At 32.7% G+C, this 13,274-nt stretch overlaps 1 protein-coding gene across 3 annotated transcripts in view; it reads right to left on the bottom strand.

Moving 5' to 3' along the window:
• Positions 1 to 6,251: 6,251 nt before the first annotated feature.
• The window catches only part of LOC148614494 (uncharacterized), a 39,128-nt gene continuing 32,105 nt past the window's right edge, over positions 6,252 to 13,274 (bottom strand). The window contains exons 3-5 of one of the 3 annotated variants that reach the window (XM_088588596.1): positions 10,629 to 10,685; positions 8,349 to 8,684; positions 6,252 to 7,929 (exon numbers count right to left, since the gene is read on the bottom strand). In XM_088588596.1, the coding sequence (XP_088444722.1) occupies positions 6,394 to 7,929; positions 8,349 to 8,684; positions 10,629 to 10,685 (1,929 nt within the window). In that variant the 3' untranslated portion in view covers positions 6,252 to 6,393. Of the gene's footprint in view, positions 7,930 to 8,348; positions 8,685 to 9,608; positions 9,953 to 10,628; positions 10,686 to 13,274 lie in introns of those variants that run through there. The other 2 variants (XM_088588598.1, XM_088588597.1) reach the window with 2 other exon arrangements.

Below are 13,274 nucleotides of genomic sequence, written 5' to 3' on the forward strand. Positions count from 1 at the left end.
TAAAAAGTAAAATAAGGACACAAAGAACACTTTATTTAACAGCATCTCCTGGCTTCGGAAGGCTATAGAGTATTTCGACTAGATAGGTAGACTCCAATGTCTTCAAAACACTTCCCTCAACTTTCCTATTTCATTACAAAGAAGACAACAAGAGGTCTATTGACGTTACTAAGAAAAAAAAATACGAATTTAAGATTATAGACGACAAAGTAAAGGCTTTACCCGAGCGAGGGTTTCTATGTATAAATACAGTATGACTACGTATTAACTGTCTGAAACTGAAATCTCTTTTTTGGTTCCCTTGATTACTCTTGCATAAATAAAGGTAAAGAAAAATGAAATGATAAAGAGAAACACTTCTGATGGATATCATCGTGTCGATGATAATAATGCGCCAGTCGATGACGGCAACCGAAGAACTATACCAGAAAGTGAATGAATCTTGAAAAACTGTTTCAGAAAATTGTATAGGACGTGATTGCGCAAAAGACAGTTAAAGCTCGAAAGAAACACATTAACATAAGTTCTTTAGGATCGATGCTATCACAAAGTAGAGAATGCATGTACAATTTTCGTATTTTTATGTTATGACTTACCGAAACAAAACAAAACAAAACTTATGTTCTAACCTCTAAATCAAATGAGGTGTGTTTTAATGAATGTTCCCAGTGTAATAATTATCAATAATTTACACTGAAATAAACTCGTTAATCATACTCTCGGACATTCTCTCACCAAAGCGCCACAACACGAATATCAATCCGCCATGAAATCACAGAATTTACAATTCATGTTGAAAACATCGATAAATAATGAAGAAAATCTATATAATAAATAGGATAATCAATTGGTTATCGTGAATAACCAAAATATGATCACTCGTGCCAAGAACACTTGAAGATTTAAATCGTGCGCGTAACAAGTTCCTCACACTCATTAAATCTATGCGTTCTTCGGCACTCGTGATAATATTTTGATTTTTCACGCTTTCTAATTAATTATCCTATTATTCTTTGTTTTTTGGAAACTTAGACAACTAATAGATACGCTTAAAATGTTCTCACGCAGTCCTTAATTATTAACGAAGTAAAACTCGCTGTGCCGTATTTTCAAAACACACTAGTTTTGTATTACGGTGGGTATTGGGGATACGTTTCGAATATAATCTCCTTGAAACCGGACTCATCATACTAACAATCAGCTTTGTTGATGGCAAAATAATTCTGTTTAAGATATTAATGACATAGTTTAACAGTTGATTGTTTCATTTAATTGAAAAAACTAGATATTACTAACAATTAATATACATGTAGGTTTCAGGTGTCATGTATAAAATAATTACTTTAATTACCTATATATCGATTGAATTCAAGTGAAAGCTTTTGATTAAAATTAGAAGTCTGTTTCGTGGTCAGTATGATTTTGTTTTGTCTATGAGAGTCTGAGAGCTATTTGTACCCAAATGACATTCGACTTCGCTGATAAGCTGTTATAGCGCTGATGTTTCGACCAAGTTTTATATTTCTTGTCAGAGCAAAGTAAATCCTCGTATGGTTATAATGGTTGAAAAGACTTTTGGTATCGTAATAACTTTTCAATCTATTTATCGGTATATTTTTAGGTCGACCAGTATATCGATTTTCATCATTAGAACACTTAATCCTTTTTTTCTGACTAATTATTAAATAACAGTTTCCTACTGTGAAATACAGAATAAGACACGATAAACATGGTGACGTTGTGCTTACCATCCAACACACTAAGTCTAAACTCCTCAGTCACTATTTTTTCTCGATTGGTCTTTCTTTTGGTTTCTGTGCTATGATTTTTGTTTGTTTGTAATGTTAATAGTCTTCCTTTTTCTCGACCACTGACCTTTAGTACTTTGCCCCGTGCAGGTCCGGGCGAATGTTAAAAGAATAGGCCTGCAGCAGCGCCAAGCTTGTCGTAAAAGGCGACTAAATAGTGCTCAGAAACCTATCCAGGGCTAGGTGCTCATAGAACAACTGGAATGTGTGCCCCAGGTGGTGTGTTACATGCTGGGGTTGTCAGGCTATAATACGGAAAACCTAGCCGCAAACCATAGTGGTGCACCGTGTTGGGAAAGATGCCACGTTCCTCGCACGTTAAAGAACCCTGCTGTGGTATTCGATAGGAGTAGGAACCTTTGCGCTCCGCCACAGGAGGCTAAATTGCCCGACCTTACCCATCCCCCCTTTTTCCAGTGGCAATCAAAATTTGTCGACCCTATTATCCTTGTGACCCATCCTTTTTTTTTATTTCATGTTCATTTTATCATCCATTTCATGTTCATTGTCTGAATATAGCTGAAATATTGCTGCTCGGACGTTAAACCCCAACAAACAAACAAACTGACCTTTAAATTTTTTTGGTATCAGTAAATGTGTTATCATTAATTTTAATTGAGCCGTCGTTCGAATTCCAAGGAATTAATCACTGGAATTATATAGTCTGAAATCGGATTTTGTAATTTGGAAATGTACACAAAATACAGTTCAAGGGTCAGATTACGGAAACTCTCCACTTGAGGGATTTTAGGTCGATAGATATTTACATAAGATACGTAAATGTTAAAAGCAGTGTTGTCATAAAAGCAAGGGTCGAAAAGTAAAATTTGATGTCATTTATAATAATGCAGTTAAAAACGATTTGGCTTTCTTATGAATATTTCTGTGTATAGAAAGGTGACAAAAGAAAACCATTCTTTCGATTAATATAAGTCAAAATTGAAACAAAACGAACATTTTACATTTAGGTCAAATGAGGTTTGTTTGAAAGGGAAAAAGATGCCTTATTTTAATGCTTTGCAAGGACGTGATGTTTTGTTTCTTTGCTATGCCAACAAAGTTAGTTTTATTTTCTTATAATTATCAAAAGCCCTATTTTTTTAATGTTACATTTAATATTTTATCATCTACGTGTTGCAGGTATGAAAAAAATGAAATTCTTTGTCCGACACAAGTTAAACTGAACTGAAACTCAGAAAAATATATATCGGTATGACTAAACACATGAAAGCTTTTTGAAATGCCAACTTCAGATTTTACAAAACTGCTTTAGATTAACCTATTTGTATTGAACTTTTCATCAAACGGGTAATTTTGAATTTTATACATTTTAAAGAGAAAATAAAATATAATATCATAATTTCTTCATAAGTTAACTTATTGACGAATCGGCATGCTTCTTGATCACCTAATATCCATAGACGGCATCTATAATGCTTACAAAATATTTTTGGAAGGATAAAAAATCAAAATGGATTGAATCATTGCTTTGTATCTGTTAAAAATGTAAGATTTTATTAAGGTCCTTAAATAACAATGACAAACCATGTTTACTTAAAGAGTAATCAAGGTAACCAAGGTTATAGCAGTAATCAAAAGAATGTAATCCAGGGACAAAGACAAGACATGGAAAACAGACATACACTACAAAGAACATAAAGTAACTAAAATAACAAAAGCAAAAGAGCAACTCGGCCTCCACTAAAAACGGGGGGCATGGACCAGGTGCACCGGTAGCGTAAGCGTCCTCTGCTTTTCTAGAAACACCCGCCGAGTTGTCCTGAGCACTTTATTCCTTTTTTAGGTTTTGTTCTATTTCCCACATTGCTTCATTGTTAAACATTTTATGAACTTTATGAAATAGATTTTGACCTTTACTTTATTATATTTATATATGACTCCATTAAACATAACAAATATATACCTATTTTGCACACATACGAATCATATAATGTGTTGATTAATGTTTTATTCAGATATGTGCGTAAATGAAAATTATTCGCTGGTTGTTTTACTTCTTGGGATAATTGGATTATATGAACTAAAAAAAATTCAGCAAAAAATAAAATAGTCACGAGTTAACTATTACGTTTAATATCAGCTTAGAATAAAATCAATTCAGCATCAATTTTTGAAATTTCTTGCTTCCCCTATTTTACTATCAGATTATAATTAACTAACTTTAAATGTTAAACTCGAAACATGATCCCTTTCGTAAATTTTGCTGATAACAATAAAGTTTCAAGGTTTAAAAAGTAGAAAAGATGGCATCAAGTCTTGAATAATACATATTTCTCCAAAAACCTAGAGCCTGTTGATAAATAAAATATTTGTATTATTCGTACTATTCATTTGATTACTATCTAAAGTTTATCGTTTTTTGTTATTCTTTATTAGAAAAAATCCGAGGCCGCTTGGCTGCTATAGCTTTGTTGCTCTCTGTCAATTATGTTTTGTTTGTATGTTTGTTTGTGTCCGTTCCATCCCTACTGTAATTTATGTTTAAATATTGTTCTTCCCTGATTTAAATTCTATTCAAACTGTCGTTATAATCATTAAGAAAAAGAGTTGGTCTTCCTTTGATTAAATGACAATCACGTGGTGAATTTCCAGTGGTAGATAAGTGGAAAATTGACCACTTTCTACCAAGCTTAGATAAAAGTATATATAAGATAAAAGAAATTTTGAATTCCTTTGTTAACCACCAAATTATTGTCATTTATTCAAGTGAAGACCAGCTCTACTTTCCTGACTTTAAACTGAATTACTAGTTGTAATACCCATAAAATAAATTATACAACAGATAGGACGGGATTTGTTTATTACGAGATGTTTTGTTTTGTTTTTGTTTTTGTTTTTGTTTTTTGTTTGTTTTTGTTTATTTCTATTTTGTAATTTTGTTTAACAAGTCACGTCAGCTTTTGTTCCATCTACTTGAAAAGTGTAGACGTTCCTAACACTGGTTGCTAATGTAGGTTTCAGATGTCACGGATATATTTAATGCCTTTAATTACATTTACGATCAATATCACTCATCAATGACGTCGATAAAATAAAGTAATTCATAAACTCATAGCGAAAGTTTATTTGAAAAAAACCAGCCGTGTACGACTGCATGCGTGAAACAATAAGTTAAACACTTGTGACAATATAATAAAAGATTGCAAAACAAAATCAACAATATTTCCTGACAGTAACACTGCACCTGAAAACTATTTTCGTAGATATATACGTCAAAGAGGAACACTTTCTTTGCATCACCTGAAAGAAAATGTTCTTATTTTTTTAAGAACCAAATTAGCGTTCTCTAGTATTTCTGCTGTTATTGAGTTTTTACCTGACTGTAATAGCAATATTTACAATAAGTAAGTATAAGTCTTCTGCAAATATCAGACGGGAGGTGATTCGTGCAAGTTACTTTGTTGATGTTACGAACATATTTATATCCAATACACTATGTTTAAACCCAAGAAACAACTGTATACATTGTTGTATTTGCACATATCATAAACTATGTAATAGTGGATACATTTACTAAATATGTAGTTGTTTCTTGGGTGTAGACACAATATCTTTGCTAAAATGACCAGAAAGTGACCAAAAAAGTACAAAATTGTCATAAGAACTTAATTTGGGGAAACTTCCAAATTCTTTTGTACTTTTAAGGCAAGAATTTTCAGAACTCTTTATGTTATCTCAATTAAGATGGATTGAAGTCTTCTAATTCACAATTAAATCTTCTAACACTTTATGATTGGTCTCCAGTTTTTAGGCCAATGAGAGTTTTTATCGCCCTTCTCCTTTCAACTTTATACCACGAAACGTAGATATTTTTGCCAATGTCTATACTTGGCCATATTTGTTAAAAAAAAGAATTTGGAAGGTTTTAAAAACATTGATAGAACTATTTATGACTCTTCATGGTGGACATATGTTCAATGATAATCAATTCTATGCAAATTACTCACTTTGTGTAGATAAAACTTCTTAAAACATGAATGCGTAATATAATTATTTGTCAATGGAAGATGTAGAGATTATATATGTCGTTTAAATTCAGAGTTTAAGTGTAAACAATAGACCAGCTACAAATTCAGCATTCTATTCGAACTTTCTAGAAAGTAGATGATGACTATAAAACAATATAACGAGAATGGTGAATATGTCAAAGAGACAACAACCCGGAATGGTAAGGAAATTTTAAATTAAATATATTATATTGGTAAGGTAGGTAGCAACTGCATCTCCAATCTTAAAAGACATTCCAAACACTTCCATCTCAATGACTCATCTACAATTATGAGAAATAACTATTTAGACTCTGTTCCCTTTTCACATTGTAATTTCACAAATTTTACGCCGGTAAACCTCTACACAAAGAACACTTAAGGTAACTATATGCCAAACTTCGCTTTGTTTCATCTGTAAAAAAAATGATACATCTAAGGTAGTATTTTTACTGCTTATATAGATCTAAAATTGCAGATTTAACAATAATATCTAATGTCATATGATTAGTATACGAAATCCGATTTGAAAATTTAAAAAAAAAATCAAATTCATTAAAAACAAAACATTTCCTTTATCACCACACTGTCGTTCTGTTATCTGCTTTAACAACCCGTTTTGGTGGATTCCTGCCAGTGCGTTTTCTATTAGTAATTGTCACCTTAACTAGTTTTTGACCAGCAGGACTATAACTTTGTACTGAATCCACAACATTGTCACCCGAATCATATCCAAGGTCATTACTTTCTTGTCCTGATTTTACCCGACTAGTATCATGTTCTTCCTCGTGTTTGTGAACAGAGTCAAAATTCACGTTCACATTCTTCACAACGTTGCTTTTAGAAGCGTCCATTATTCGTTTTGTTCGGCGACTCAGTATGTCTTGTTTTGAAGGATAATTTAAATGACTTGGTCCTTTGTATTTTTTCATCGAATCAAGAGATCCGACTGCGTCCAGTAAAGGACTTTGTTTGTAAGGGAACAAAGTTAGTGAGCGGCGTTTTAAATACTCGAATTCTTTTTCATAAGCGATTCTGATTAAAGTTTCACGCCAAGAGTCTTGTCCAAAACAACTTTGTCTCAGCTTAGCGTCTCGTCTCCTGTTCAAATGAAGATCATTTTGTTTAACAGATAATTTAGATAATACTCTATCTCTTGCATAATAACAGTTCCTATAATTCTTTCCAAAATTTGCCGGCATTGGTTTTGTGAAATATCTATGCCCTGATGGCCACCGCGAATCGACTCTGCTGCCTCTTATTCTTATAAGTTTTCCACTTCTTAATTTTAATCTCCGACTTGTGTCAGGTGATTTCGGTTCTGACCTTTGAGGCTCTTCAACCGGAGCCGGTTCTCTTTCTGCAATATCAATAAGTACGCTTTCTTTCTCCGGTTCCGATGTTGGTTCAGGAGAAGGGGATGGCTCCGGGGTACAACCAGCCGTTGAAACAGCGGCAAAGTCGGGAGTATCTGGCGTGGAGATTCTATCTGGTGTTAACATTTGGTTTGCTATCGGGGACAGCTCTCGCTCGAAATCTAAGTCGTTATCTTCGTAACCATTCACATCCGATGGCAAAAGATCATCCACTGCTGTTTCTGTTACTTCAGCTTCATTATTCGCATTCTTACTACTGTCGTTTTTCATTTTATCAACCGTGTCTTTGTTTGTTTTACTCTCGTTTTCTGTTTTATCGTCTTTTTTCTCATCTGATTTTGCGGTGTCGACGGTTTTAGTGACCGTTTTAACAGCTGTCGGAGCAACTTTTTCATTTGATTTATTGCCAGATTTTGGTGTTCTGGTCCTTCTTGTTACACCGTTGTTCATTTTTTCAACATGTTCGATTGTTGCCTCCACCACTTGAGATTTAACGCTTTTCGGAATTAAAGACTTCGGAACTAAAGACTGCTTCCGTGGCTTTGGAGGCTGAAGAGTAACCTCCTCGTCGGACGAGTTATCAAAATCTTTATAGAAATCGTCTTTGTTAATACCCCTTAATTGTCGAATTGTTTCTAAAAGCTCCATTTGTTTTTGAGATTCCTTCTGGTACCTGTGTTTTAATTCATCAATTGATGACAAATGGCGGACAGAATTCATTTTAATCCTTACTCGTTTCTATAAAAAATGAAAAAAACATGCTGATTAAATGAAAAAACATGGAATAACGACTTGAAGTCATCGATATCGGTACGTATAATTTATTACAATTTACACATATGCTCCATTAAATCCTATTTTTATTACATTTTTAATTTACCTTGTCTAATTTCAAACAATGTCTACTTGAAGGAGTTTTTAACACTTTCAGATTAATACAATAAAAATATCTTTACGACCAAATATAAGCCTTTGCATTGATACTTTATCACAGCATATTAAGCATAGACTACTTATCTTCCAAAGCATATATTGGTCTTTGATGTATTTGTAACTTACAATCTTTATAGCAATGAAACTACTTGAAATCTGCATCTTATTTATTTATTAAAAGAGAGAGCAGATTTATATTTTAGTTGAAAGAGAAAAATACTTACCATTGTTTTAGATGGAGAATTGTGGTCAACATTACCATCGTTATAACTAACTGTGGCTACGGATGGTGTCCCTTTTCCAGAGTCCTTACTGTTCTCCCAGTGGTCTCCTGCTCTACTTAATACCTCCCCGGAATGCATGCTACTCGTTACTGAACCGTCCTTTATTTTACTGAGAAGACTTGGTCCTTTTGGTTTTGGTTCCTCGTCGTCTTCGTCATCCGAGTCTCCTTCGGAATCTAGCATATTATTATGACGTTCTCTGGCCGCTTTTAATTTTTTCCGAATTTTATTTCTCGTCACTAGATCATGCAAATACCCCTCCGCATCGAATCTTCCCTGAAAAATCAATTTTCAGTAAAATATTTTTACTATAATATTGTATAAATGATCTAGAGTTTATTAAATTGTTAGATTTTCAATTACTGGTAGTAAAGTCAAACAGAATATTTCCTATTTCAAATATGTGCTTAAACATTTATAGTCTTTTTTTGTTCTATATATAATATTAAGCATGTACAAAAATAATTGATTTCAAATATCGAATACAAATTAAACAGAAAACAGAGTGTTTTTCACAGAACATATGTAACAGGTATTCACCTTCAAACAAAAGAAGAAATTTTAAGTGAAAAAGGGGTAATTTCTTTTAAAATTACAATAATAAAGTTTCCTTTTAAGTACCAATACATATAAAATTCAGACACTGCCTATGGTAAAGTGATTCATGGTGTAGAAAAACCCACCAAACAAATGATGTTTTTCAGTCTACATATGCTATACTTTCATATAACAACCTTTTCTGCATTCAGATTTACACTTTCTAGGAAATCGTACATTCAACTCCCACTAAAATCAACCAAATGAAGCCAAATTAAGAAAGATAACTTGCAAGTGGAAATTTCATCGGCAATCTATATAATGTTATCTCAAAAGCGCAACAACCAAATGAAAAACTAAGACTGATTATGTGATCAGTAACTGTTTCTGAACAAGAACTAAAACTAAAGTCGTCGGATTTTATGACATGCATTTATCATCTCCTGCCTGATTCTTACAAACATTTACACTTATTACATTAAAATGGTGGAAAAAGAAGTGTGATTAAACCACAAGAAATGTGTTTGAAAAACCCACAAACTGCAAACAGACATGTAAAACAAACAACAAAACACTTTGTGGTTTAATGGAATCTATATGGTTCCTTCTTTTAAATTGCACCATCAAATGAAAGCAAGTACCGTATATTATTTCAACACTAACCACTGTCACAAATGTCAGCAACTAAAATACCGAAGGGTCAATAATTAGTCAATTCCGGTAAACCAAAATCCAAGTGCATGGGTTAAACGTGAGCACAAGAAATACTCTACATACACAACCAAATAAAATACAATGACATGAAAAAAATAGAAGATTTTGCACTGTAACACATCGTTTCGAGATCCCGGAAGTAAAGAAATAAATGCACACCGGTTTTGGATTTCAATACGTTATACATAAGAAATTCCGGTAAGGAAATGAAAGTAGAACGAGACTTACATATCCTCTTATGAGACTAAGACAATATTTCCTGAAAATTAAATTAAGTACTAAACATACTAACAATAATTGTCAATCAAACCGATTTGGAAAAGAAGGCCTTAATTAAATGTTCAAACTATTATTACAAAGAAAGAAAAAGTGGTATTTTCATACAGCCTTTTATATAATTGTATGACAATAAAAGCATGTGAAAAACTCTTACTGAAAGATTTTAAAAACTAGAATTAGAGATAACTATAATTGTTATTTTTTAATTCTTTGTTGTGACTTCCATGTTAATTTTACGTGGTTAAATGCATGAACACGAATTTCGGAAGTCGTGGCAAAGAACATTTGCAGATAACATCAATTTTTTTTCTACGACTTGAAGAACTCATATAATTTGCCAAAATGTCTGCTCACTTGGTTCTTAATCAGATTTGATATTTCATACGCGTCAAGTGCTTTTTTTCTTTTCAGCGGGTCAATGTCATAAATACCATTTATACAAAAAACTAGATATCAATCTATTTCTTAACTCAACTAACATCACTGCCTCTAAACACACCACATATTGAATTCTACATTGCTAACAAGTAAGTGCTATGCATATACTACTGAATTGTTTCTCTATTCAATTTGCTAAGTTGCAATACAATTCCAATGCATGTGATTAAGGCTAACAGTAGTGGAAAAAACAAGTGCTAAGTTATCTACACTGAGAACCGTAAAACGTGTATCGATGTGAAAAAAACATACCGGTAAATTTTTTTCAGAGACATGTCTTACATTTTCCTTTTCAGTTTTTTTGTGGTCCTGAAATAATATAAATAAGTTTTTTACTAAATGCACTTTAAGTATCCTTAATAATTTACTTTTATAATTCCCTACTTGTCTACTGAATTGTATCCAATGTTACATTCTAACAACATCTAAAACATTGTTGAGTTTGTGGGTTTAGTTGCTAAGAAACAATTTGAAAACAATAAATATATTTTTTTATTATGTATAATTGATTGATTGATTGTTGGGGTTTAACGCCTGAGCAGCAATATTTCAGCTATATTCAGGCGATGAACATGAAATGGATGATAAAATGAACATGAAATGATGATGATGAAATGAAAAAAGGGAGGAAACACAAGGATAATGGGGACAACAAATATTGATTGCGACCAGAAAAAAGGGGGGATGGGTAGGGTCGGGCAATGTAGCCTCCCGTGGCGGAGCACAAAGGTTCCTACTCCTATTCTTTAACGTGCAAGGAACGTGACATCTTTCCCAACACGGTGCACAACTTTGGTTTGCAGTCAGGTTTTCCGTATTATAGTCTGACAACCCCAGCATGTAACACGCCAGGGGTACCCCATTCCACCACCTGGGGTACACATCCCAGTTGCTCTGTGGGCAGAGCGCCTAGCCCCCGGCTAGGTTTCTGAGCACTATTAAGTCGCCTTTTACGACAAGCTTAGCACGGCTGCAGGCCTATTCTTTTCACACCCAGACCTGCACGGGGCTTTTTATTATGTAAACAATATAGGAAAACAGAGAAAAAATAATTAAATGTATTTGATGTCAAGTGAAGGGATTATACGTTAGATGATTTGTGGATAAATAATGCAAATACTTTTTTTAGAATTAAAAATAAAGAAGAATTTATCATCATAGCTCTACTTCCATAACAAATTTGAAAGAGAATATTCATATTTTATTTTAAAAAAGAACAATCCAGAATTTGGTTCTGTTCTATTTGCTTAATTGCACAATATTTCAGTTTTACATATTTTATTCATAATGTTGCTGTTTTTTGAAAGCAACAACAGTTTTATTCAAAACATTAAAATTACCGAATGAATAAAAAAACAACAACTTCTGCTGTAAAATCAAAAATTATTGCGATATTTTTGTACGAGGAAGGTGAAACTTAAACGCTCCCGAAATGCATGTGAATTGTAACACTTAAGCCCTTTCATAATTTTTGTTAGGAATTGTGAGTTGACATGTTCCAAAATTTGTTTGGGTCGAATTGTTCGGTATTTATAAGCTGATTACGTCATTTTATTATATATTCAGGTGTCATGTTTTGACCATCTCTATCTTGGAAAAACTAAAGATTCGATTTAATTACCGAAGCTAACTTATTTGTCAAAGACTGGTATGGTTCTCAATTGCATTTATCAAGTATACAAATATTTTACATGCACAAACCGGATACTGATGGGTTTTCTGACCAGTTGTACTATACTGAACTCATGTGGGAACGTATTATTGCGAAAAATTGGGATGTACTTAAAGTCGAGATAATTAATACTCGAACCAATGAACAAAACTGACGTTTGATTTTTTTTTCAAATTTCACATTATAATTTGTTACTAAAATGACAAAAGCGCAATAATAGATACACGCAATAATTTCTAAATTTACAGTCTATCTTCTGTCACAGAAGGAAATATAAGTAAAAAAAATTGCTCTGTTGGGACTCTGATATTCTTTCTGTACCTATCCAGATTTTTCGTTTCTAATAAGCACACCCAAAGCATTCTTCTGAAAATCATAAAAGGGACATAAAAATCGAATAAAAATGGAAATTACGTTGAATTAATTCAGTTTTTTGTTGTTATGGAACTTTTATTAACAGCTAATTGATAATTTCAGCAATAATTTTTCGGTGCAAATATTGATACTATAGAAGTTATCGAAAGAACTGTGAATTAGCCATTCCCCGGTGAAGCAACATTGATTTCCGAAAGTACAATTACAAAGCAAATAATTTACCATATAGAAGGATATATTTTAAACCTAACAAGCTTGCCCAGAATGAGTGTATACAATCCTGAATACATGTTTTTTTTACGAACAAATTAAATCGAATCGAAAATAGGAAACAAAAAAATACATCAAATTTCGATACACATTGCCATGGAGTCTGAACAATCATATTAAATCTGCAACCGTATACAAATTTATATTGTATCAATTTTGATACATTCTGTCTATTTTTTACAATGGTCAAGAGACAGAGATCAATGAAGCTTCATTTCACCAAAACTAAAATCACGATGGGATGGTACAAAAGGGGATTCATTAACATCAAGATATGAACATTGCAATAAAAATAAATTAGAAACTTTTTTATACTACACAGAAGTACGGAAAATTCTACACTGTCAATTACTATAATATTTCATTAGCAGTGCATCAAGAAAATTGCATTTGGAGCTTTGAAAGTACTAAGTGCTCTGAATAATCAGCATGAACTACATGACCGCTACCTTGGTAACTTAATCGCTATCACCTGTGAATTTTACATCGAATTTTTCTTATACTTGATGCTCTTAAGGCTTTATCACAAAATGCGGACTGTCCAAGGTAATGTTATGTACAAAAAGAAACTAGGATTGATT

This window comes from Perna viridis, chromosome 6 (genome assembly GCF_037379345.1).
Source record: "Perna viridis isolate PV_CMFRI_1.1 ecotype Kerala chromosome 6, ASM3737934v1, whole genome shotgun sequence".
Taxonomy (NCBI): domain Eukaryota; kingdom Metazoa; phylum Mollusca; class Bivalvia; order Mytilida; family Mytilidae; genus Perna; species Perna viridis.